The sequence below is a fragment of the Notothenia coriiceps genome, unplaced genomic scaffold (genome assembly GCF_000735185.1).
Source record: "Notothenia coriiceps isolate Sejong01 unplaced genomic scaffold, NC01 NC01_scaffold00003305, whole genome shotgun sequence".
Classification (NCBI taxonomy): domain Eukaryota; kingdom Metazoa; phylum Chordata; class Actinopteri; order Perciformes; family Nototheniidae; genus Notothenia; species Notothenia coriiceps.
In genome coordinates this window covers 121,142-148,803 of record NW_011336006.1, presented here as the reverse complement: position 1 = coordinate 148,803, position 27,662 = coordinate 121,142, and the positions used below count along the sequence as shown (strand labels likewise).

The following is a 27,662-nucleotide window of genomic DNA, read 5'->3' as shown; positions in this document are numbered from 1 at the left end:
TCTCAATCGCAATATTTGTCAGAAAAATCGCAATTAGATTTTTCCCCAAAATCGTGCAGCCCTAGTATTGGCTACAAGCCAAAAAATCGTTATGACATCATAAAGTGGCCACAATCTGATCAGCTCATTTTCAGACAGGTTTTTATATAAATGGATCAGGACAACAAGAGAGCGAATATTTTTTCCTGAAACTTTCAGAATCTCTTTAAACAGAGGGGACACATGTTTATGTATAAAAGACATGAAAAAGTGGATTTTGCATAATAGGTGACCTTTAAATGGGCAGTTTAACCCAGAATCAAAAATACATATTTATCCTTTTACCTGTATTGCTATTTATCTAGATTGTTTTGGTGTAAGTGGCAGAGATAACGACCGTAGAGGTGTCTACTTTCTTTGAATTCTTTATTTGGAGTCACATAGTATTGATAACAAAGTTTGATTGACAGCTCATTCTATTAACTGACCCACAAATAGCTCATTAAATAACAGACAATAAGGTAAAAATAAATAACTAATGGTAACTTCTCTCCATATTAACGGCCACATACAGTAGTTCCATTATATTCCAGAGACGCTAAATAGCCCTCCAGGTAAAGGAAAACTCATGTTTGGAGTTTGAAGATGAACTACCCCCTTTAGGAAAATGCTCCAGGGCTATTTTTGTTGCTTGTTACCTCAGACACAATGAGGCAGGGTTGTGCTGCCACTCACCCGATGCGGGGGTCATCAGGTTTCTTCATCACCACGGTGTGCAGGGGCCCGTTGAGGCTCACCACTGACAGGTGCACCACAGGGTTCTCCTCCCCAGCCTGCAGGCCAACAGGAAACCAGATAGGTCAGACTGGATTTCACTTCAAGACAGTGATGAATTGTCTTTCCGTAGTCTTCAGAGTTAAACAAGTTCTATCCATCAAAGTCCCTTATGCATAACAACAAGGACGTGAATATTTAAACCTCCAATTAGTGATCTTTGGCTTCTGACAACGGAAACCAGTTGTGCACACATATCTTCACCTTGTCTATTGATATGGTGATGTTGTTAGCATACAGTGGCTAATGTACACATCCATCAGCCTCAGTGAGGGTATAGTGTAGTTATTAGCATACATTCAGGTCCCAGAGGTGACCACCATCTTCTCTCAAATACAATAAACCAGTGATGTCTAAAAAACTCTGTCAGCTGTTAAAACACACTTGCTATATTACCGGTAGTTAATATTATGTAGTTGTTGTGTTTTTCTTATTTTATTGGCACCTGCTATTTTAAAGTTATTTTTTGTGTCTTTGTTTATTTAATTTCAATTACATTTAAATGTATTCTTTATGAGATTCTTTTTCAGAAAAAGGAATTTCACTGCCCTTAGTGACATTTTTATGAAACCCATAAAAATCACAGCAGCAGACATTGTTTATAGCTGCTTTGAATTTGCTCAGACTAAGAATGAGTGTGAGATGGAGGCTGTGGACCTGCCTTGGGGTAGTGATACTCCAAGGTGGCGGGGTACGGCGATCCTGTGAAGAAGGGAACTTCCATCTTTGGCACCAGCGTGTCGTTGATGGTCATGTAGGCCAGGCGCAGCCCGTCCGGAGACCACCAGTGGGCGATGTGTGTCTGCAGGATCTCCTCTGTAACACACAACAACCAGATCAGACAAACACTGTGAAGCATCCATTAAAATGAGATCCATAAAACAAGTGAGATGTTGAACAAAATCAAAGGATGTTTTCATAAGACCTGGCTGAAAAGTTGAATCCATGTAAAAATCTATTTCATTATTTAAACGTCCTTACACAACGGTCAACAAACAACAACAAAGGCAACACAACATCTCAATAAAATGCAATGTTTTACATATAAAGTGTGTGCAGCTCAATTAGCGGCTATACTGGTGTTTATGAACTCCTTACACTCTGACATTGATTAAGACATTTCCAATAGGATACCGTTTAAACAGACACTATTATTATGAATTATACAAACATCACAGATGATTTATGGTTATGGCTGAGGAAGAATAAACCAATTACTCATATTACATTTTTGACAGTTTCAACTACAGAAACCAGAAATGTGCATTGCAGCATCTACACCATTTTAATGTAGAGTTAATGCCTGGGAAACTCCTACTGAAAGTGAATATTAATCATTGTAAAACATTATATTACAATAGTCGAGGATTACATTTTCTTTCTTATTTTGGAGCAAAGCAAATTCCGTTGTTTACCATGTGTGGGAAAACATGTTTTGTTTTTTTTGCATTGCCATTTTTTACAGTATTGAAAACTGCCGTGAAATGTTCCTTGTGAGTGGGTTTTGATTAATTGACAACAAAAATAGGGGTTCTCTCCTCACAAGAGAAATCATATTATTTTGTTCTTGAGCCTCCCTAATACGTTTCAGCAGCTTCCTGATGAGTGATTTTCATCCAGCAGGGGGCAATAGTGCTCTATGAAAAGCACTTGCAGTACAAACTACTGTACCTACATGTGGAGATTAAAACAACAGTCTTTTCTTGGCAAAAAGGATCAGGTCAACCTCAATAGAGTTTATAATTTTGTTATCATTGATGTCTGAGGCTATATTTGTTTTCATATTGCAAATGGAATGGGTGAAGTCTTTTGTAACAAGGTCAGACGGCGAGAAGGACACTATTCAGGGATGTATTTCTACACCTTTTTCATTCTTACTCTAAGGGTGACTATTTGTTTGAGTGCATCAGGATATTCAAGGCCTGTGCCGAAAAACATTTGCCAAGAATTTTTTTTTCTGGAACCCAGCACAACATATCATTTATTTAATCCATTATTTGATGGAGGTCAGAGCACTTAATAAGAGTCCTGGCAAGCTGCTCTTACAAAGATAGTGCCTTTTTGGACATTTACCTCAACCAAAGGATTCAATCTGCAGTCCATAAAAGACAAACATATGAATATTTCCTGTAGCAAGATTTACAGCGCCACAAAAACATGGCATGATTGCGTGTTTCATGCCCTCGGACACTGTCAGTGTTGGGTGCCACAGTCTTCTGTGCATGGTAACACACAGCTGTCTTAACATCCATCAGCTGGGGAGATACACACACAGACTGAAACCCAAATAGATAAGTAGTATACACATGAACTACCATGTTGCTTTTTTATTAGTCTATTTCTTTCATCTCCTCAATCCCCGCAACCTACTGCTCTACAGGAAACATCAAAAATCCTCCCAACTTTAATGTCTTCCCCGTATTTAATCTCTCTTTATCAAAGTTAGAGCTCACACACGTTGATGCGTTTCTCTGAATAATTACATCTGATCAAAGACTCACTGATATGTATTCTTTTCAGCATTGTTCAAACCTTAAATGACTTTATTTTCAATGTTAAAAAAAAAATCTGCACAGTATACTGTTCCTTTAGCGAACTAAGCAAAAAGCTAATTCATGAATAAAAGTCCCTTTCTGTCACATATAAAGGTTTTATGCCATTATGTGGACATTTAAAGGAATTCAATTTAGAGTTTTTAAGCAAGTACATTATTTCAGTCAAGGTTAAGGAACTCTGACTGCAGAGGTACCGGAGAGAAGAAGAAGCCTCACCTTGAACCCTTTTTCAGACAAACCTACTGTATCTCAGCTGAATATAGTATCTGTAAAACATTACACCGACCTGTGTCATTTTGGCTTTTGTGAGGCATTCCATTAAAACCCTGACGAATCCATGAAACACAACAACATTCATGTCGTGTTATGTGCCCACAACAATGAAATAATCCCATTAATGAAAAACCCTATTAGAGTCGACCCTGAAGCAGCTCATGCTGTTTCCCTCAATATAATGGGCATTTTGCAATTACATTATACAACTATACTGCAATCCTTATTATAGTCATTTCAATAGTGCCAGAAAAATAAGTCCTCACTTACTAAATAAGAAATCTGTGCACTTAATAAATGACTGCACAGTGAGAGGAATCGTCTGAAACATGGCAGCGCGTGTGTGAACAAAGCCATATTCGAGTGGTATGTAATTGCAATGTCAGTTTCACATATGCAGTAATCAGAAAATGTCTCATATTAATTTACATGTTTGCCAGCTTTTGAACATCTGCTTATTGAGATTGCAGCGCCGCAGACATGAATTAATTAAAACTGCCAGAACACAAAGACAAGCTACGGGAAGTCTAGAGAGGGAGGGGCGCTCAAACGTAGCCAGCTGTGCTCTTTCAAATTGAATCATGAACAGAAAAGTCACAACACGCCTCCGGGTGGGGGGCAGGTGTCACAACACTGAATCCAAATTTGTTTCTAAATGTAGTTGGCTAAATACAGCATATGTGCTAATGCAGGTGGACACACCAGACCAAAGGCTGATCCATTAAAAAGCCTGGAATAAATATCTGTATTGCTCACATGTACAGTATATTCGAAATGGCTGCTTTACAAATCCACAATGAAATCATCCCCTTATTCTGAATTTCCTTCCAGATCAAGCACCAAACAGCAAAGCTAGCGACTGGTGCACATAGTGGAGCATTCAACATCTAAAGCACAAGGTATTTCCCTCAGAAAACCACAATCAAGGTAGCAACAGAGTTAATAATAGACTTGTGAAATGACTCCAAATTGATGCTAATGCTAAGATATGCCATATCACCTTAAAGCAGTGTTTCTCAAAATTCTTCATACCAAGGACCACTTAACCAATAAAAAAACACTCGCGGACCACCTAACTCCATAAATATCAAAAAACACATCATTTTTCTAGAACAGATTACAAATCGCCTGAAAATGGTACAAACAAGTGGNCAGGTAGCCATACTCTTTTCTCAGCCACCTGGCTAAGACGCGCGGTGACCAGAGAACAACACCTACGTGATACCTTACACCGTTATACACCAGTATATTTATCTAACGGCGAAATACCTAGAAGAGGAAAATACCGACGTCTACTAATGCCACTATTCTCGGGAGGAAAACACTCGAGGCTGGTCCCTTCAACTGACATAACAGTACTATTTCCCTCGGCGTTTACCCTTTCCGTAGTGAACACAACGAGGGTCGGATCTCAAAGAGTAGACTCCTCATTCTCCGCTAGCACGCACACTATTTTCGACACACACCGAGCCATCTTCGACGTCCAGCTTCAATTTGAAAGCGTCCAAATTGTTTCTTCTTGAACACGAGGTTAGTGTGGACAATTGTGGGTCCACTCAGGTGTCGAGACCTGCAAACGTGCGAGTTGTGTGCGTGGACCACGGCGTACATGTTGCGGATGTCCTTTCTGCACCAGCAAAACTACACGCGAAACCCCGTTTTCCACGACCCGGGACTGTTTTCCATCACGGCGTTCCTGAAAACAACAAGATTAGTATTGACGGTTTCTCCCTTTACACGATATCACAGAGCACAGCCAATACATCTTCTCAGCAATATTCATTGTACAGTAATTAAACTATGTTCTTATACACATGAGACGACACAAATAATTATAGTGTGTTCAGAAAAACACGTAGCAGATTAGAGAGCTGGATCGAGATCGGAAAATCACGTCATATAAGTGCGACAGTCTCTGCAAACTACATATACTAGCGTCTGTCTCTCGTGGCGTTTGGAACTGTTGGGAGGCGGGATTAACAGCCGTGGAAAAAGGGGATACAAAACCACAAAAAGAAGCCATATATCACATAGAGCAGAGGAGCGACACAGATCACACATCACCTCCCCGGTCAAGCAACAGCCAGGGACCGATCGGTCCACTTCGAAGGGCTACCCACCGGTCAAAGGCAACCGATAAAACCGTTATAAAGGCAGCGAGGGAGACGCCGTAGCCGACCACAGGACCCTCTCACTGAGAACAGACGCGGTAGAACATCACTCGCGGGCACCGGAACAAACAGAACAAGGTCACTCGGCCCTAGCCGTACTAACTATGCAGTTAACCAATAAAAAAACACTCGCGGACCACCTAACTCCATAAATATCAAAAAACACATCATTTTTCTAGAACAGATTACAAATCGCCTGAAAATGGTACAAACAAGTGGCAACATGTGTGATGAAGGTGTTGCGCTGGGCTATATCATGCAATCGAAAGTGAAACTTAACCTCGCTCCATTGCGGAGATATTCCCGCGAGAGTGCGGAAAACTTAAATGTATTTATTTCATATGTGAAATGTTACCAATATACTCACGGACCATTAGGGGGCGCTCACTGACCACCAGTGGTCCGCGGACCACACTTTGAGAAGCACTGCAAAAGGCTAGATAATATATCAGTATAGTAATGCAGCTACTGTATTAAAAACGATATTTCAGATAATATTGTTTTTTCAAATGTTCACCCCACCTTATTTGGAATAACGAATACAAGCCAGGACAAATCGTCGAAAATCCAACCTCCAAAAGTCAATTTCAGGCTCCAAAATCCTGATGAAAGACTTACCTGGGTGAAGAGTGATACAACAGCTAGATAATGCCCAGGGTTTTGATTAGACATGTTCAATGATCGTCATGCAAGTTTGGTGCTCAGATGTCCTTATACCTTTGGCAATGAAATGTACTTTTAGACTAACTTCAGTTCTGTCAATTCAGAAAGTGACAGAAATTCCTACTGTGTCTTCAAACTTTGATGAAAGTCAATTGTTTGCAACATGTAAAGATTGATGTGATATAAATGATGGACTTTGCAGTGTTTTTTTGGAGCTTGTCGTTGTCTTACCCTCGTACAGCCAGTCAGTAAGGCCGTTGAAGACGACTCCCTCTTTACCCGTGGAAACCAGGCGGATCGCTCGGTTATCTACTGTTGATCTGTAGAAGATATTGTTTTCAAATATGAAGATCTGGACAAGGAGAAGCAAAAAGAAGGACCAACATTAGTCTCTGTTTCACTGTATGAAAAATCATTATCTGTACTTCTGTAACCTAAAATTCAATTTCCTAAGATGCAAAGGTGCAAGTACATTCTCTCAGCCTCTGCGTCTCACAATTCTCTGTCTATAATACAGTAAGAGCCTTTACCCTAAACCCACATAATGACTTTATCTTAATCCAGATAAACACCCACTCAATGACACTTACAGGCTAATACAGTCTTAGACAACACCTGCTTTAAGCGCTGTATTAAGGGATATTTGCCTCATTACTGCTGGAGCAGGATTCCTCTCAAACGCAGTATGAAAGATGCCCTATACTGGCACACACACACACATTTTGGCCCCTGTGTTTATTGAGACATCATGCTGTCTCCTGAGGGTGGGCGACAGCGGATCTAAGCCGCAGGTTAGGCCTCTGATTTAAGCCGCAACGTTGGCATCGCTTGCAGGAATTAAGACACACTGCTGGCAGATAAGTATGTGACACTTAAAAAAAAAAACCTCTGTCAATCCCCTCCAGTGTTTGCACTGCTTCACCTGGTGCCAGCATGAGGGAGATGAATGTGGGATTGATTGTTATCTGAAGGACAGGCCGTGTTGGTGTGGCTGGGCTGTCAGCCGAAACCTCTACAGATAAATGTAAGCCTCAGATCAACGTTACAAGAATCAAAAAAAGAGAAAAACATGGCTTCTTTGGCTCTGATCTATGGCTGCTGTGGAGAAAATCAAAGTTGTACATTGAGGGATCGACATCTGAGAAAAACAGATGAATGCAGCGCTGTGTAAAGCAAAGGAAGCTGGTTGTTGGCAAAAGCAGACAAGAAGTAATGGAAGTCATAGGCAGCTTTCAATAAGTTACACCCAAAAGAGTGTTTTCATTATCAATAATTATGTCTTCAACAAAGCTGCCTCAAAACCTTGATTAAACTTCACCTTATTAACACCAAATGATTAAAAGAGAAGGGTTTTGTCTCCATGTTAAAGGCAGGACCAGTTATAGCGTTTAGTCGTAAATGATGCAGAATGAACTCTGAAAAGCAAAGGGCAACTTTTAACTCATTCAATGGCTTTTCAATATTCAAGGGGGGCGAGATGAAAGTAGCAACATCAAAGATACCTGTGAAGCTCACAAAGCAGGGTTTCTCTTTGTGTGTGAGTGTGTGTAATGTGAGCGTGTGTTTTCAGTTGTGAAATATTGTGTGGCATTTTCGTTTGGCTTCATTTTTCTTCTAAATCCACTTCCTTGTTTCACCCCTTCTCCTTCGGGTAATGTTACCTTTGTGTGTGTGTGTGTGTGTGTGTGTGTGTGTGTGTGTGTGTGTGTGAGAGGGTCTCTGTGTGTGTGTGTGTGTGTGTGTGTGTGTGTGTGTGTGTGTGTGTGTGTGTGTGTGTGTGTGTGTGTGTGTGTGTGTGTGTGTGTGTGTGTGTTGACCCAGTCTCACTGATTGCTCTGTCACGGTGGAGTAATTGCTGGCAGCTTAATGAGGCGAGTGTGGCAGGATTCATCTCCTCTCACTGTACATCTGATGCTTCACTGCACACAGCATTACTGCCACACACACGCCTTTATGTGCTGATGAAGCACTCACCTGATTATAAATGACTCCAAGTCGAATAAACCTAGGAAATCATTTAAGAGATAGTGTAGGGAGAAAAAAAAGGAGCCGCTCCAATATTGCCAGGTCAGAATCAAAACAAAAGACGAGAACTCATCTCATTTCTCTCGCTTGACCCCAGCTGTTCATTAAACGAAACGCGGAGCTACAGTAGCAGCACGGCAGAGAAACAACCATGTGTACTATCACCATCGCAAATTACTCTGCTTTCTTCCCTCAGCAGACAAAGTCTCATCCCACACTTGAAATGTGAATATTGTTCTCGCAGCAAAGTATCTGTAATTTAAGCAAATGATACCATAAGAGCAATTATGGAGTGAGAGAAGGCTTCCAGGTAATAGCTGATGAAACATGGGGCTGTCTGTTGTCTAAGCCCTGCAATCCAAACAGAAACTCATTTGAATTCAACAGGGTAAAAAACGACCTAAGCAGCAGGAAAGGAAACAACACAAGGGATAAGCAGGTGCCTGGGTCAATGGCACTTGGAAGATGAATCCTTGATGAGCTTACATGATTTTCTTACTGTCAACAAATTGCATGAAAAGACTAAGACACTAACAACCTATTAGTTTTCTCACATTACTTTATCTCTTACTGATCTGAGGCACTCCAAGCCAAATGACTTCCACTGAACATGTGTTTATTTGAAAATGGGTTAATGTGTGTCTCAGAGGTCATATGTAAACATGGTCAGGAGAATCACACATTAATATAAAGTTAATTAAGACTTCATTGAATTCATGAACAATGTACTGCTGCTACTATTCAATTGATATGAGTTTGAACCATTCAGGTTGTTCCTTGTTATGAATGCGGTCAGAAATGAAAGTAAATCCAAATACACACATTCCCCTTTTGGTTAGAGATGTTTTATAATCCAAGGACTTCTGGCGACTAGTTTAGAAAACTTGATTATATAAGTAGTTCAGCACTTTTCATAAACACATCATATGAACAGCGCAGAACACCAATGATTGAGATGCGAATAAGAACTGCAATAAAACCAAATTGAAGACACCAATCAAATGGTGCATTTCACTAAATCTGTCAACCAAATGTAAATGGTTCCAAACCAATACACACAAACACACACACAGTCTAGTTTGTGCCATGTGTGTGTGCTCCCCCCACCAGCAACCCCAGACTGTCCAAGGCCTGGTTGAGCCACACTGAGGCCATCTGCCACTGTGGCTCTCACCAGCTCATGTGTTGTCTCCAAGTTATGAAAGTAAAAAGGACATTTGCTTCACGGTGACATTGATGGAGGTCAAAGCAAGGAGAGCTCAGCCTGGAAATCCTTAAAGTGGTCATTACAGTTCACATAAACCTCTTATCGCCACAACAATTGTCTGTTCAACTGTGAAACACCATAAATCACTTGTGTGCCCCGTCTGCGATGCCAGAGTAATTCTGACAGATCTCCACCAGCGTGCCAGTATTCACAGAGTAATCTCGAGGGCTCGGCCTCCTTACCAGCTGCTCGCCTCGGGGTCCCCATCCAGCAAACTGCAGGACAGCTTCGTGCACTTCGGGGGGCTTCAAAGGCCAAGTCTCCCTGTGGAGGCAAGACATTAAAAAAACAATAACATATTTTTCTGTTTTTGCGCTCCATGCACGATACAGTATGCATCTGAATACGAATGCACCGTCAGAGGAAGGAAGTCGTGTGTGTTTTTTGGGATTGTTCTCTCAATGTAGGCTTCATCAATCATCCATATCCTTTTTTTAGCACAAGCTGACTTTGCTTGGCTCACTTAAAATACAGAACAGTGGGGCAAAGCAGACAAGGATGGATGAAAGGCTAAAAACAGGCAGGCTGAACACGGTGGACAAAACTAAATTGAGCTTTAATGCGTTCACACAAAGTCAGAGAAACAGGTAAAGGGGACTGAGGGCAGTGAACGGTCAACAGTAGGTCAGGCTGAGGGCAGATTAGCGTCCAGTCACAGATCTGAGAGGCATACAGACACAGGGCGGACCAAATCATTGTTTTGCAATTCCCAAATCAAGACTTTTTAGTTCAAAGATATAATGCCTTTTTCACCAAATGTAATGCCATTTTTGACCCACATGTTTGACATCCGCATTGTCATATCATGGGTAATATCAATAAGCAACGTTTTTTGTGAATCCCCACAGCAAGGTGCTTTATGCTGGAGAAAACATACTAGTCATCAGATCCTATGAATATATATTTAAGTCCAGGGTCCAAACATATCAAAAACACTTCCTTTTGCTTTATTATAAGTCTCAGTAATTATTTGATCTAAAGACGTTTAGAATATTCAAAGCTGTGGTTTCAGTCTGAGTCAAGTCCACACATCTGCTATACAGACAGTAAAAGGATAAAAGCAACAGACAATTCAAGAGAAACAACATAAGTGGTTCTTACTGTGTCACAAGGCTGTAAATAATGTACTTGGCCAGATAGGAGTGTTGGTAGATCTGCAAAGATAAACAGCATCACATTTTAAGAGAGCTGACATCTGCAGCAGACATTTCAGCTCCAACGTTTATAGTTCATCTGTTTCTAGATTGCGAAATATACGGCTTATCCCCAAATGTATGAACAAAATCCAAACCATCCTGCTCTAGAAAGTGAAAACATGCACTATGTCTAATTTCTACAAATGTTATATAGTCCATTGTCAAATTAATTTGAGACTGGAAATACAAGAAGTGAAATTACAGCCAAACCTGTATTACAAATGTATTGATCTTCTTTCCCATTAGATTATGAAGAATATTCAAAGACAATTCAACAGTGTGTGAATTGTTCAAAAGGAAAACCTTGTAGGGTCATTTATTTCATATTTTTGCCTATTGTATTTAGTGTTTGTTGCACACAAACTATGTATTTTCTTTGTTTTGCTGCATTTCATATCACTCCAACAGATATTTACAAAAAAAGCTAATTGAAGGACAAAATGAAATGTTTCCAGATATCACTCTCAGTGTTTCTTACCGGCTTCACCTCAAAGGCGAACAACACGTGTTGCATGTCAGGAGACACCTGGTACCTTGCGGCTCTGGATCTGTCCTGCATGGAGAAAATAAACAAAGGTAGTGAATGAAACACCCACTACAGCAGCAGGAGAGAGTCCACTTACTACTCTTGAAGATGGAGTTAGATACTCACAAACAACTGGTTCAGCACGACGACCGTTCTCTCCTCTGTGTGAACATTCAGCTTCACAACATCTCCTTCCCTTGTACGATACAGCAGCTCGTTGTCTGTAATGGCAAATAAAAATCAACCAATCAGGGAAGTGTGGGGGAAACTTCTGTAGCAATTGCAAACAGGACTCAGAGGGACACGAGGAGAGCTGGAGCTTTGATGGCAAACACTGGTGGTTTATTTGGAGTTACGGCCGGAGAATTGACAAGACAGGTGGTGTGTCACGAGTTGACACAGCGGTTCCCAAACCAATTCTGAATAACTCTTTCTGTAACTCGAGGTTTTAACTAGTTTGGAGTGTGATAATCAACATTCTTCATCAGTGAGACTAAAGCAATATGAACCATGAATCTAACTAGAGCTCTCGTCCATAGAAAAGAATGCGCGCCAGGGAACCTACGTCCCTGAACAGTAAACTACCTCATGGCGGCTTGTGCTCTGTCATAGACTGGCAACCANGACAGGAAAGTTCAACACACAGATGGCCAGTCCGCCCCTTTGTAGCATATTATTTCGATGAGAGATGAGCAGATCGCCACTGGGCTTTCAACTAAATACACAGCCACGCAAAAACTGTGGCATTTGTACAGCTCCTTTTGGGTACTGCAATTAGTGAAGTGCTTTCCTCCGTGGTGAAACGATCAGCACTACACCACGGAGGAAAGCGGCAAAAAGTCACCTGGAGTTAAAGAGAGCGGGGCTGCGTTGCGTGCATGGCTTCCTTCTGCAGGTAACGGGGAGACGCGCTCTGGCGGCGGTCTCGTTAAGGATCCGAAAATACAATTTAAATATTTTTGCACACTTATTCCACTTATTCCTAGTGTGCCACTGGTTACGGTGCCGCGTGCCAATGCTGGCACGCGTGCCAGGGGTTGCCGACCCCTGGTCTACGGCCTTGAGTATTGCTTCTATCTCTCTTTAGGAGGGGCAGCTTGGGCGCATTGTGGTTGCCAGTCTATGACAGAGCCCAAGCCACCATGAGGTAGTTTACTGTTCAGGGACGTAGNTTTTTGGCAGTTTAACTAAAGGTGTGCGGCTGCTGCCGTGAGGAAATATCTGCCTGAAATTACAATGGGGTTTAATGGAGGAATGTTGAACGTTTTTGTGACAAAAACGTTCAACATTCCTCCATTAAACCCCATTGTAATTTCAGGCAGATATTTCCTCACGGCAGCAGCCGCACACCTTTAGTTAAACTGCCAAAAAGGCCACATTATTAACCCGAAAGTACACAAAAATTACACTTCAGATACTCAACTTCCTTGACATGCTTGGAAACGCATCCCTCGCCATAAAACATGATGTCGCTATAAGTCCAATGGACACGGTTCAATCGTCCCCCAATCTTCACTTGTATATCACCGGTCCATGCCTCAACAGCTCTACGCCAAATCTGAGATCTCACCATATGCCATTTTCATGGAAACGCATCCCTCGCCATAAAACATGATGTCGCTATAAGTCCAATGGACACGGTCCAGTCCTCCCCCAATCTTCACTTGTACATCACCGGTCCATGCCTCAACAGCTCTACGCCAAATCTGAGATCTCACCATATGCCGTTTCCATGGAAACGCATCTCTCGCCATAAAACATGATGTCACTATAACTCCTATGAACATGTTCAAAAAGTGCTCAAACTTCACATGTGTACTAACAGTCCAGCCGTGAAGACATCTATGGGACAGTTTTGAGATTTCTTCAAATGCCGTTGCCATGGCAACACAATGCTCGCCTTGAAAAACGGTTTTCAAAAAACTTCAGTGAAAATACTCCAAACAGCCCAAAACTTCACAGGTTTGGTAACGATGCAGCCATCAACGCATCTAAGCGTATTAAGGGGTGTCGTCAAATGCCGTTGCCATGGCGACAGATCATTCGCCATCAAGTTAGTTCACAAGTTTGCAGTTCAAATATTCTGCGGCTTTTCCAAGCCTTTTTACTTTCTTTTCTTCTCTCATCACACATTCAAGCCCCCACTGTTCATGTATCATTTTAATTTTAAATTCTTCACTTTCTTCTTACACATTACATTTCAGCATAGCAGTTTAGCATCACATTTTCATCATAAAGCATTCCCACTAGCAATTTCTTCAGGAATTGCATTCTCTAGTTAAAGTTGTTACCCTATTATTCGTTTTTTAAATGATACAAAAGTATTACTTTTGGGTTATGTATAATTAAATGTTTACTTTTATAATACTATTTTTTTTTCTTATGGTTATAACCTTTTGGATGTCTGATTTCTAAGGAAAGGCCTTGTTTTATTGTTGGACAATAACTAATGTGGCTTGGTTATTCCTCTTCACAATGGATTTGATTAAAATGTATTCTTTTTATTGGAAATGATTTGACAAGACTAATACAGACACTGTTGGAAAAACAAACATTAAGACATTTTTGTCCCACTCTCGGGTAGTAAAATAAGCTCCAAAACCAACACATGACATATTGTGACCTTATTTATTGATCCAGGGAACAGTTGCTTATTGACACATCCATTAGACAGCAGATCCATTTTGAGTCGTGTTTCTGTCGAGCTGATGAACTCAAGTTCAATCTGGACTGTTTTAGCTATAATGTCTAGTTTATTGCCCCCTATGCTCCATGCCCCTGACCTTCATGGTCAGAAAGGGTGTGGAGCTACTTTTGTCCCTCCTAACTTTTATTTTCCTACAGCTAATTTGTAGCAAAGTATGGGTATGCGTCTAGTGGTGACTTCTGAGAAGTTGAGATGCTTTGTGATTGTGCTGCAAACCTATTCCCCCACAGGGACAAAGAGAGTATCTACATATCTATTTATCCTTCTAAACAGGAAGTGAGTGTGTGATGTGTCCAGCCTCCAACCACTGGTATAATGCTGCTGTGCTTGTCAACCTACTCTGAAGAAAAGTCTCCTCATTAAAATGCCAGACTTTCTTCCTCTGGTTACCTTTGCGATACAAAGCCAGTTTTTTCAAAGATTTAACTCTAATGTGCACATTTTCCAATTGTTTGAAGGATCTGCTAAGGTGGAAAAAATCCCTCTTTTCTAGCATTCTCCTCATCATTCCTGTCACATCTTTTTGTGACAGTGGAAATGTTTAACTTGCAGAGCTGCACAGTTTGCTCTGTTTCACTTTATTGCTAAAACTTAGTGAAAAGGGAACCAAAAGAGAAAACGTCAGTTCATTATGGGAACTGTACTGACGGCAAATCCATTTCATTTGATCAGAGCGAGAGTCATAAAGATAAATAATGGTAACTCTGTTGTCAAAAATGGGGCTTTAGTTTCCTAAATGTAGATTTGAATGATTAGCTTTGCACTGATACCTTGTTTTCATGGTTGGACATTATATTAGCATGTTAACATAAATGAGTCAGAGAGACAGCAGCAGTCCGTTGTTTCAGAGATGAGTCTAAAAGTTGATATCCTTTGTCTTTGGCTCTGACTCTGTGTGAGAAACTCCGAGGTGAGTCCAAAGACTACTGAGGCAAGCGGTGATCAAAGAGCAACGAGGATCAATTACACTCTTCTGTGAAAGAAGCCCACAAAATATTGATGAGGGCTACTGAAGTGTGAGCTTGTCCCATTGGGTTTCTTATCAGAAGGTCATTAGCAGCAAATGGGAGTTGATTGCATTAAGTTAGCTGACAAGAGGCAATGTCAAACAATTGATTGCCGGAGTTTCGTCAGGTGCTGAGGACGTTTTAATCTCGCTCGTGAATGAAGGACACGGAGACACAGAACTTAAGTAATTATGCGTTAATGAGCCACTAATGTAAGTAATCAGGGAGAGAGTCGGCACAGTGCAAAAAAAGTGCGGATGTAAGGTCGTCATGTGTCTCTCATACACATAGGAGATGTGAGGTTGAATGTGTGCAGGTGTAATGGGAAGTCATTAGTAGAAACAACTGAATAATGTTATTCCTATATGCAAGTCAGCTGGTGCATTGATGGATAAACTGTCTCTACACGGCTGCTGTTGCTTTCTTTCTAGTGATTTGTGTTCTAACAAAACAAAAACGTTTTATAGTGGCAACTAATTCTAATGATCACAATACCTTTAGTTTTTTACAACAGCTACTTCAAAGCTCTTTAATCCACTATTATCTTGGTCTATGTTTAATGCTTCAAGGGAAATGAATGAGGATTAAGAAACAAACAACAACATGTCTTGTTTGTATTGAACAAGACGATTACTATTATTATAATTCCCTATATCTAATACATAGGTAGATTTCAAATGTCCAGCTGTTGCTTTGTAAGGCTCTTTGTAACGGTAGTTTTTGAAAAGGTGCTATATAAACGCAGTTATTTGAAAATGATTATTGTCAGGTGCAACATCTACCTTGAGTAGAAATCCTGAATAGTATTAAGACACAATTATTAGACGAGGGAAAAGATCCTCTTTTGGTTCATTTCTGGAGCTTTGATTGGCTCAGTTTTCTCTAAGGGAACTCCATGTAGTTTGAAGCTAATCGAAAAAGCTATCATGTGGCCCTTGGGCTAAGATCTCTCTGTTAAATAAAAAATATCATAACTCAAAAGATTATCAAATAAATAAAAGGGATTGGTCAACAACATCTGCCTTATATAGGAACCCAAAACCAGATCCAGATGTTAAAAGACCTTTTTATACACATTACGACACAATTGATGCTGCTGCAACAAAAACACTTAATAAAGTACCATCTTATCTTATCTTATCTTAATCATTATATGTGTATGTAACCGCTTCAGTGATCCCTGTTTCTTATTCAGATGACAACCAGACGATATGAAAATATGGGGTTATTTCAATTCTTTAGAAACTAACAAGGATAAGATAAAACATGAATGGGTGACGTTACCTACTAAAAAGTGTAATTCATTTGTAGTAGAAGAAGAAGTTCTACTACCAACACCGAATGCCTCTGTTTCACCGAAGTGCAAAATGACATTCACTCAGTAGCAGTGATTCAGTTCATCATGGAGAGCCAAATAAAAACATATATTTCAGATACTCTTCCTGTCGAACACCAGAGGGCACTAAGTCATCTGATCCAGCGTTACTGAGCACAGATAGCAGCTAGTGTGAAGGTCACAGAGGTCACAGCAGACCTGCTCTACTGTACATCTGTTTTTATGAATTCCTTATTACTGAACCAGTAGCGCATCACATGCTGAATTTGTAGTTTGTACAAAATGAGCTTGAGCTCACTGCATATGTTCACCATGGAAACAGAGAGAGCTGTAATGGATTATATTGATAGAAACGTATGTAAACAATTATTTTACCTACGTCAAAGAACCCTATACTCACATTTATATGCAGGTACATACCGGTAGCTATAGAAACAGGTAGGTTGTATGGCTTGCCTGCAGAGAAACGATTGTTAATGTGGTTTCTGTGAGACTGAAGAAAGTGAATTTTATATTTTATTGCTGATTTTTATCCATAAAGCTCCACTGTTATAGTGTCCAAACTACCTCACAACTCTTTTCCCATTTAAATCTTGTTACTGCAATAACTACTTCTCCTTATATCTCCCGTCTGTTCACATCTAACGTAGCAGCATTAGTTTCAGTGGTTTGATCTGCAAATTGCCCTCAAGGTAGATATTTGATTCCTCTAAGACACTTTAAAGCTTAACTATCCGATGTTTATCACGACTCTCCCAATTGTTCCTATTAATTCTACTTTATGCTAGATTGTTGGTTTATTGACTAAGAATGTCTTTTATTCTCTCAAATGAGAAGAAAGTTACTAAATTATATGACCATAAACTGATTAATTCACTCCCAATTTGCTTCTGGATGTTTTAAATCTGCCAACCTGAATGCCAGAGGGAGGATTCATGTTCTCAACTGTGCAACTAAAGTCCTAAGAATCCTTTATTAGTTTCCTATACTATAAGATTAAGTGCCATCATGTGCTTGATTTGAATATATGTTGGAGTTGGGCATCCCTTATGTGTTCAACACACCTTCTATATCTACAGTATATGGACAAATCATAACTGTGGGTCTGATTCAAATGCAGATGGTACATTTGGAGTTAAGGAAAATAAAAATGCCTATCATAATGTGTCTGGATATGTTCTGCGTTTTGACACGTGAGACGGATGCTGAATGTCACACTGTTCACTCACCGCTGAGCCACCTGGCGTCTGGGTCGTGGATTTGAAGGTCTGGACCAAAAACATCCTCGATAGTCACTTTCTTCTTAAGGGCGAGGCTGTCATCTTCACCTGTCGAGCGCATCAGACAAATATAAATAAACAAGCATGAATTACATGTGACGTGCAGCAGCTCATATGCAAGTGTCTGGAGGAGGATTTTCTGGAAGAAGTTGTCCTTTAATCGTATTAGTATTTTCAAGCATCAGAGTTTGCTAGTTTCAGAGGAAAACACTGAAGAAATCCTTTGATTTGTTCTTCTTTAGTTGCATTGCTCAAGGGGCTCCAGAGAATGTCACCACCTCACTATTTTATAACCCTCTTCTTCCTGTAGAAATCACCTCCAACAACTTTTCCCCACTATAGATCGAGCAATTTAGAACAAGGTACAAACAAGAAAGAGGCCTCTGGTGTTGCACTATTGATCTGAGAGCGTAAGTTCACATCTGCCTGCTTTGTTTTTCAGCAGCGGGGGAACCATTGCTTCCATCAACAAAACCCCAAATGAGATCTGCAGCTGACAGCTGAGCTGTAGGTGGAGCAGATAAGAGCGGTGCACCAGTGGGTTAGTGTGGATGTGAGAAAGAGAGCATGTGTGAGTCATTTAAGTATCTTCTATACCTTAACTCAGGAAACAAGCGTCAGACACGAGCTGTCGAGATGGCTGACAGCCGAGAGCTACTGCATAAAACAGCCCGTTGACAGGGTCTTCGGCAGGCTTCACGTTATGACTGAGTGGAGAGATCTGAGTGTGCAAATACGATGTCAGACATTCGAAAGCGTACGGCTTGAAAAATCTGAGCATTTCTCTTGTCTTCCAAGAGAGAGAGGGGAGAAAGGTTTCCATCACGAAATGGTATATCTGATGCTGTGCCAAACCGACAAATAGTAGGAGCCATTACGGCATAATCATCTCCATTAAACAGGCCTGAATGGAATTACGCATTAAAAGGCCGATTACCTAGAGGGAGGATGACCCCGCCTTTGTGTAAAGCCCACAAACAATCACACACAGGATAAGCTTATCATCTGCTAAACCTTGACTCCCTCAAACAAGGTTAGAATATTAGAATAGCTGCCTGTGATCTGAGAGGAGAAAGAGGATTCATCCGAGTTACGTATGCAATGTAGGTGTGTAAAATATGCATGTCGATCAATAGAGTTAGTTAATTTTTTAGAAGGCAATCTCAAAAATGTCATTTATAAATGAATATAACAGCCATATAACATTTGGCACACTGCATCAGATGATTTTCACACGCTATGTGTTTTATGATCCATCCATCAGACGCATGTTTCACATTTTGCAATTAAAATAATCTATAAATGGCAGATTGTTGGCAGAATGATGTGGTGTGTGAATTGCATCTGTGGTGTGTGAAATATTTTGTTGTTCATTCAAAGCTTTGTGAAGAATACATGTACACTCTGATAGCACAGTGAAGACACTATTCAGGGAAATCATGTACATCTCAGTCGTTGGTTTGTTATCAAAACGTCTCAGAAACGTAACAGATTGTAACTATATTCAGTTGGATGTGAAGTTCTTGATGAACATTTGGTGAGAAAACAGGGTTTTTGTGTTCAAGATTACAAAGAAGGGCAATTACACACATTTCCGAAATGTTCCCATGAATCTACAATACTAACTTTGGCACACTGTATTGTAAAAAAGCTATAGCCAGACAAGGGCCTTTGGTGATTTTGGATGAAAGTTGCAACATTTCTTTTACATCTAAATACAAAAATATGTTTGAATTCTTGCTTTACGCACTTGCCAACATTGGTTTGTATGAGGTTAGGGAAGGTTTGTGGATGTGGAGAATAGAAAAACTGTTAGAAACTTTGGTCTGAGGCATGAACGCCAGACGACCATGCATCACACAGACCTCTAAAACCCTTCTTTTTGCTGTGCTCCATAAAAGGAAAAACAACTTCCTACGCTGACGTGAACATGCATTTGATGTAAATTGTGAATGGCAGAAGTTGTCAAAGATATTGAAGTGTCTGTTATCTTGTATATATTGATTGTTGTGCTTTTATTTATGTCTTTAATGTGTGCATATGTACAAATGTGTCTGTTGATTGTGTAATGTATATACATATTTATATACTTGTATTCTTCTGGATTGTGGGAAACGGTATTTAGATCTCTCTGTCTGTACACACAAACTGAAAGATTGACAATAAAGCTGTTACCTTTATGCCAGTAGCACATTTGTAAAGCATGTTCTAACAAAATAACAGTCAGTTAAGAGGTTTAGGCATCCTTGGAGGAACACATCAAAATGATAGCATACATGTGTGATAGACCGTGTGTGTGTGTGGGGGGGGGTACGTACGAGGGGTCAGCACGACTACAGAGGTGACGATCAGGGAACAGATGATGAGGATGACCAGCAGGGCGATAGCTATTCCTTTCCAGTTCCTCTGCGGCGGAGCGCTGCCCACCAGGTCCTGAAAGACAATATTACACATTCAATTACACTGACGCAAACACACACACACAAAGGGGCAAACGATATCAATTTTAAAGCATTAAGGGAACAGATTTAATGAGTTTGTCGCCACAGGCTGGACCCACACAAGCTGGATGTTGAGCAATGACCTTCCGGTGATGAGTTTTATTTCACATTGGACACACAGCGCTTTAGAGATGATCTTATCATACATAAAGCAGATGTATTTTGTACTATCACAGTTGGAGCTTGAGATTGGCCGGAGGACAGCTTATTTTCCTTCAGACAGATGCCGAAAACTCTGCCTCTTGTGTGCAGTAAGGCTGCATCCTCCATCTGCTCCCCGCTGCTCGCACACGAAGAGTCCCTGCAGCTCTGCCTGACAGCTGTAGAGGAACTTCGACTTCGACGCAGACACAACAGGCAAATAACGAGCTGCTCTCCTAACACAGCCCAGCAGATGGTGGATGGCTAATCAGCTCAATTCGAAACACATAGACTGCACAAATCCACAGGACATTACAAATGTTTTAACTGCAGTAAGGGCGGGAGGAAGAAATCAGGAGGCCTCAAAAGGCTGATTCCAACACAGGACTTAAACTATTCGGATCCAGAAGCTCAATTTTAAGGAGCTTTACTGTGTGATTTACCAGATGTGCTTTGAACAAACACACACTTTCATCCACACTTTGTCCATTACAAAGCAGTGGGAACTGGCAGCTTTCTGAAATAACTTTGGATGTAAGTTAACCTCGTGTACTCCAAAGAGTCTCCCACTCCTGTTATCTTTATGCTTGTGGCGCTGTCAATTCAAGTGCCAGACACATGTGTCATATATTGTTATTCACAGAACAGGTTAGGCTACTCTGTAATGCCATATTTTAGCATAGGAGTAGCCCTATAGACTGTATATGTTTGAATATACATTACATTAATGAATGAAATCTCCATCCTGAGGGTTAAAGGTCAGAAATCTGATTTTATACGGCGTACAGACACACACACACACACACACACACACACACACACACACACACACACACACACACACACACACACACACACACACACACACACACACACACACACACACACACACACACACACACACACACACACACACACACACACACACTATCTCCCTGGACACAGTGAGTGAGAATTGAGCAGCTTCAGCCACCCGTATCAGTCCAGCTGTTTAAATCCTTGTCACCAATTATACCCCGTCTCTGTCTGCCGGCAGTGAGTGGTTATACAGTATGAAGCAGCTCAGTGAACCATCCACAAGTTAATGAGGGGTGTGTGCGTGTCCATGGGAGAGTAAAACAGAGAGCCTCTCTTGGGCAGAGATGATGCTATTTTTTTATATCTTCCAAGGACTTTAAAATGGCTATATGTTATTCAAATATTTGAAGTGTGTGTGTGTGTGTGTGTGTGTGTGTGTGTGTGTGTGTGTGTGTGTGTGTGTGTGTGTGTGTGTGTGTGTGTGTGTGCTTTTACACTGCCTGTGCTGCTCCTGTCTCTGTGCAGTTTGTTTCACAGCGAACCAAATCAATACTGAAGGTAGTGAGTACACGTAGAAAAACAGCAGGCACGCCAATAAGCTCGTTCATTGCTGCAGAAGGAAGGGTTTTTTTTCTCTCGATTTGCGTTGATTCATAAGATATTAATGTTCCTGAAAGACATGCTGTTGAAGATGCCTTTCATATAAATGATTACCCCAGAACTCTGCAAATAACGGTCATTTAAAGGTGTTTTCAGTATATCTGCACAGAAAAAGGTCGGTATCCAGCTCACAGTAGTCACAGAGAGTTACTAGATGTATAAATGTGACAGCTGGATTAACTCCACATAACAAGAGTGTCCCTCAGCAGAATACATCCAGACACTTTGATGCCAGCCTGAGAAAAATGTGAGTAAATATTTAGTTCCACTTATTTATTTCCACCCACAACACATTCAGCCTGCTACATGAGGCATATGGTAAAATGATTTCAGACAGCCTACTTTTTGAAATCTTAAATACATCTCCCACAATCCCCTTGTGCTGTTCAGGCTGTGGAAATGTAGGATGCAGAGGACTTCCACTTGGTATTTATGTAAACGGACACCCAATTACTCAATCAGGAGTCAGGGAGCTTTTCCGCAATTCAGATCAATAGACAATCAAATACTGTTGACATTTGCCTTTTTCACTGTAAACTCCATGCATAAAACACCCTCCAGTTGAAATGGATACGGCCATTAACCTTCACTGGAAACGTAACACAGACTTGAGAAGGATGTGATCGATGTTTATCGTTCTCCCTGTCACGAGCTGTGGTCGACGGAGCTGTCAGGACAGATGTTGCTATTTAAAACACCCACTCAATTAACAGAGGCTACGGCAGAGTACATTAAGGCCAATCAGAAGTGTGTTTACTGATCGAGGGGCCTGAAAGCAAGATTTGTTTTCTGGAATTGATTCACTGAAATCCAGTTATGTTAATTAACCTCATTAACATCAATTTATTTCTGGTGTTACAGAGAGGTGTTTAAAAAAACGATTTAATGTCCTGCGTAACCTTGCTTAATCTGTAAGAAAGTTTTGAGAACAATTCCCATATACAAGCAAAACAACTGCGGATAACCTTTTGCCGCTGAATCAGACAATTTGAAAACGTTATGTCTAAACAAGGTGGTTTAACTGTCTGGGGATCGGATTATAAACTGGTTTCCAATGGCCGACCAAATCTGAAATCAAAAAGCTGTTCTGAAATGCCTCACTGGAGGGAGAGATCAAAGAGAGGAGGGAGAGGAGATACATTTAAAATGGAGCTAAATTGTCTTTTCAAAGGCATTCAAAGTGTTTGCATTTGAAGTGGCAGACATGGTTGTAAGAACTGCAAGGGTTAAAGAAAGAAATAGATCCAACTTACGTATTATAGCTTTGGATAACCACTTAATACTGGCTGTTGTTCCAGTCAGCACCATCTTTGATAAATGTTGCTGGTTTAATGCCCTACTCTTGTTTTTGCAGGAACACAGCTCTCAATCCGTACCACAATGCATCAGATAATACTTTGTCTGAGCACTGGGGTCGAATGTGCCGGACGTGGTGGTTGGTTCAATTCTTGTTTGATGTAGTAGAAGCTTAATGTTTAGAATTTTTCTCCGGCAGCTTTCTTGGAAACTGTTTCTTCTCAGCCATATGTGTGTCTGTGTGGGGGGTGTATTTACCTTTAAATTATTAACCGCCCCTCGAATCCTTTTTACCCCGCTCACATCAGTGGGCTGCTTCATGGTCATGACAGCTCTCACCTTGTCAGTGGCAAATACTAGGAACTTGACTCGAGGTTTTGGAGAATTCATACATTTACTTCTCATCTACTTTTTCAATTCACGTAAAGAATCGGCATGTGTTGCATGGCGTGCTGAGGACGGCAACTACTCTCTCCTGCCTTTCCTAGAACTGAGAAATGATCTTCTGTAAAATATACCCCTAACCTTTATGAGAATGGTGAGTGGCAGACTCTTTTATAAAGGGGATTTGCCAAAACAGCAAATGTATTACATACTGTATATGAGTCTATAATTGAACACCATCTTCAGACTGGTTTTGGTCATCTTCTACTAAAGTAAAAGTAGTGAAGCTCTAATGTTCTAAAAGTGACAGCCATTTGAAGCAAATACCATGCTTAACTATTGGCTGAAGCATTAAGTCAGACTATTTTCATTGTGTTTGAGAATGGATGCTGTCTGTCAACACTCTCTGGTCCCTGTCAATTTCACTACATTTTTAGCACACTCGACTGGGTAAACCTACTTATCTGCTGAACATGTAGATTTAGATAGAGCTTCTTACTTTTTTATTATAAGTAAAACTCAATATGCCAAATGGAGATTTTTTTTTAAGGTTCAAAAACAGTAGAAATAAAAATATACAATATACAGTCCCACCTTCAAACCCCCTTACACACACACCAACAGAAACAAACACACATCCACACACTCACAGGGGAGAGTGTTACCAAACAGCCTCGCCATAAGCTTACAGAGACGCACACACATATAAACATCCTCAAACACACACACACACACACACACACACACACACACACACACACACACACACACACACACACACACACACAAACACAGCACTTACAAGCCCCACTCCAATATATGCTGACAGACACACACGCACAACTTTGTATTCAAAACATAGACTTAAACCAGCCCATATTTTAAAAATAGCACTGTTCTCTCGTACAATCCACCGTTATTAAAATGTCTTTATCCCTGCAGACTGCTTTATCCCTATGTGCAATGTGGAACATTTCTCCCACCTACTCAAACAGAAATGAGAAAGGGAGCTCTGAACTCACTCACATATAACATTTATGAAAATCACCAACACCTCCATTGTTTGCAGCCATTTCAAACCCTAAAGACACACGCAGAATGTTACTTCACTATAGTTGATTTCCCTGATGTTCGAAACAAGAAAGTGCACACACATCTAGTACATTTCTGTATTCCCTTGATGTTGACCTTTTCTGAAGAGCTCTTAAGGAGGCAGACGCAAGTCAGTGTGCACAGAGGAGACCTTGACCTTTGGCAGCGTTTTCAGACATGGTGGAGATATTACTGGATGTCTGCATTAGACCATCTCCCCCTGTGAGTCTGTGTGAAGAGCAGGCATGCATGCGGTACAGCTGATAACAATAACAGCTGCATCAATAAATGAGAAGCAGAGGCCGTTTTCAACCGCTTTTCTACAGACTCCAAATCCAAACAAACCCTGTGCATTTTGGTACTGACAGATCCAAAGGGTAGAACATCCCATGAGTGGAAGCAACACATATTTGTTTCAATCCATTTGACACTATTTTCATTCTATTTTCAGATAAAGGGGCTATGAGAATGAAGCTTCTACAAAGATGAAGTTTTATTTCTTCTTTACCCCCCCCCATACTCTCTGTGTAATCCTCTCTCCCTCCCACTTTCCCTTTGTCTAACCATCTCTTTGTCTCTCTGCTTGCTGCTCAAGTGTGAAATGGATCTTTCCTGATCTCTGAGCACCTGGTTTCCTAGGGAACCAAGAGAGTCATTTGAGTGAGATTTGCAGTGAAGGCGGTGCTGTGCAGTACAGTGGTGACTAATATTACTGCTCAGTGTCGCATGGGAAATGTGACCGTGGGCTCAGAAAATTAACCAACTATCAAATAGGACACGTGGGAATATGGCCATTTGAAACTAAAGCAAACTTTGCCAGACATCGGACACTCGACACACGATCCATCACTGTTACGTAGTCGCAGTCAAACTGGAGAGTGAAGCAGCCGCCGCTGGACATGGGGGTAAACTTTTCCTCTGGAACTGCATCAATAAATCATGGGCATTCATGAGTGAGATTAAGAATTCATGCCAGCTGGCTTTTGGTTTATGGATAATAGGGCATCAGCCTCCCCCTGTCTCTTCAGCCTGTCTTTGTCCACTTCGGAAAATGTGAGGTTTACACTCGACTGAGGCGAGACAAAGAAAACTAAATGTTACCTGTGAATGGTTTTGTTGATAAGCGATTACCTCTGATAAGAAGAGGGACGAACTAAGTTGCATTGAGGACAAATCAAAGCTCCTCTGTGCAGTGTTAGCCCGATCACAGCACATTCATCAACATCTGATTAAACACTCAATATACCATAAGACGGTAAATAAGACATCATTTAAAGTAAGCTCATGTTTGACTCCAGGGATGTGCTGTACAGGTGTCTGACAGAATAGGTAAAGTTATCAGTTATCCATTATCATGACCTGCAAGTGCAGGTTTGTCTCATTGCAACACGTGAGCACTTCACTTTATCCTGCTGCAGAGCCCCATCTGTGCAAGCAGCTCTGCAATACAATCACAAAAGATCTCTCTCAATCCAAAATAAGCACGTTTTTTTGTGTTAGGAGATAGAGTCCAGCTCTAGTATTCTAAATTAATTATAAAGGGTGTTTATTATTTGGATTAGTATACATGGATGTTGTTGTCAACAAAACTAGATAAAAATGATATTGCCACAAAACTAAACTGCATTCTCATAAATGGTTTTAAGGGGAAAATATTTTCTTTAGGATTAGGGATGCAGTTTTAAACACATGGTTTAATTAGAACAACACAAATGAAATTGCAGTTAAATACTTGCATATAAGCAACACAACTGTTTGTTTAGTTTTAGAATAATATGGTTTAAATGTTTTTGTTATGTTAAAGACCTTAATTCAAATATGTGAATTTGGACTTTACATTTCACACTAGGGAGTCATTTATTTGTATTGACTCACCCCGACATTCTACATACAGACTCAAAACAAACCTAACCCTTCAAAGCAGATTACTTATGAGGGAATGTCATTTTTTAGGACCAGGTTGAGTTAAGTTGACAGTTGACATATCATGACTTAACCAAGTCAAATGTAAGCAAACAGCTGTTTTTAAACACATCCAGCTCATATACTTCCATAAGACGTTGGCAGTTTCTTTTTTATATATCATTAGCAAGTAAAATGTAATTATTATATTGAAACACTACAGCAATAGAGTAGGAATAGTAGTAGAAGTACTGCTTGTGGTTGAAGTAGTATTACTAGTGGCACCACATATATATTGATGTGGAAAGTAAGAAGAAGTGCAATATGTTGTTCTTTCACAACATGTCAAAAAAAAAGTTAAATGATTTAGTCCGCTGCCTTTTACGCCATTATCTGATTCCACCTGGGAATAAATAATTCAATATCTGATGACATGCTTCTCCTCTTCAATGGCTCAGACACTTACATTCTTCCAGTCAGCTACAGTATCCTGTATGTTCACAACCTTAAATGAAATTACACCGAGCCAGTATGTCTCATTTAGAAATACCATAAGTGCCGCACTCGTCTTATTTTCAGGGCGGATAGAATTACCGGACTGGATAGGAGGGAGGGATCTGTTCTATAGCTTCCAAGATTGTGTGTATGTGTGTGTGTGTGTGTGTGTGTGTGTGTGTGTGTGTGTGTGTGTGTGTACTGTAGGTGTGTGTGTGTGTGTGTGTGTGTGTGTGTGTGTGTGTGTGTGTGTGTGTGTGTGTGTGTGTGTTTTGTCATAGCAGCTTTAAAATCAGCTGTGGTCTAGAGAGAATAATCGGTAAGGTAACAAACGTACAGCAACACAATATTCGTATTAAAAGCAATAAGGATCTTTTATACTTGCAAGTATGACGTCTCCTCCAAAAGAGCACGTACTGTTCAGAGTGAAACAGTCTCTCCTTTATAGGAGGACCTCAAAGCTTACAAACAATATTTGGTTAGGCCAGCTGAGACCCCCTGGCACTGTATGCAAAACCTTCACTCAATACAGAGCAAAAGTGTTACAGATAACACCTTATCCTAACTTCCTTCC

The 27,662-nt window shown here is 40.5% G+C and overlaps 1 protein-coding gene across 4 annotated transcripts in view; it reads right to left on the bottom strand.

The window, feature by feature from the left end:
• The window catches only part of LOC104941249 (dipeptidyl aminopeptidase-like protein 6), an 88,275-nt gene that overhangs the window by 7,477 nt on the left and 53,136 nt on the right, over positions 1 to 27,662 (bottom strand). For all 4 annotated transcript variants that reach the window (XM_010766323.1, XM_010766322.1, XM_010766320.1 and 1 more), the window contains 9 exons: positions 20,138 to 20,252; positions 17,769 to 17,867; positions 11,616 to 11,710; positions 11,442 to 11,516; positions 10,869 to 10,921; positions 9,950 to 10,031; positions 6,707 to 6,827; positions 1,475 to 1,629; positions 715 to 812 (listed from right to left, as the gene is read on the bottom strand). In XM_010766323.1, the coding sequence (XP_010764625.1) occupies positions 715 to 812; positions 1,475 to 1,629; positions 6,707 to 6,827; positions 9,950 to 10,031; positions 10,869 to 10,921; positions 11,442 to 11,516; positions 11,616 to 11,710; positions 17,769 to 17,867; positions 20,138 to 20,252 (893 nt within the window). The remainder of the gene's footprint in view (positions 1 to 714; positions 813 to 1,474; positions 1,630 to 6,706; positions 6,828 to 9,949; positions 10,032 to 10,868; positions 10,922 to 11,441; positions 11,517 to 11,615; positions 11,711 to 17,768; positions 17,868 to 20,137; positions 20,253 to 27,662) is intronic.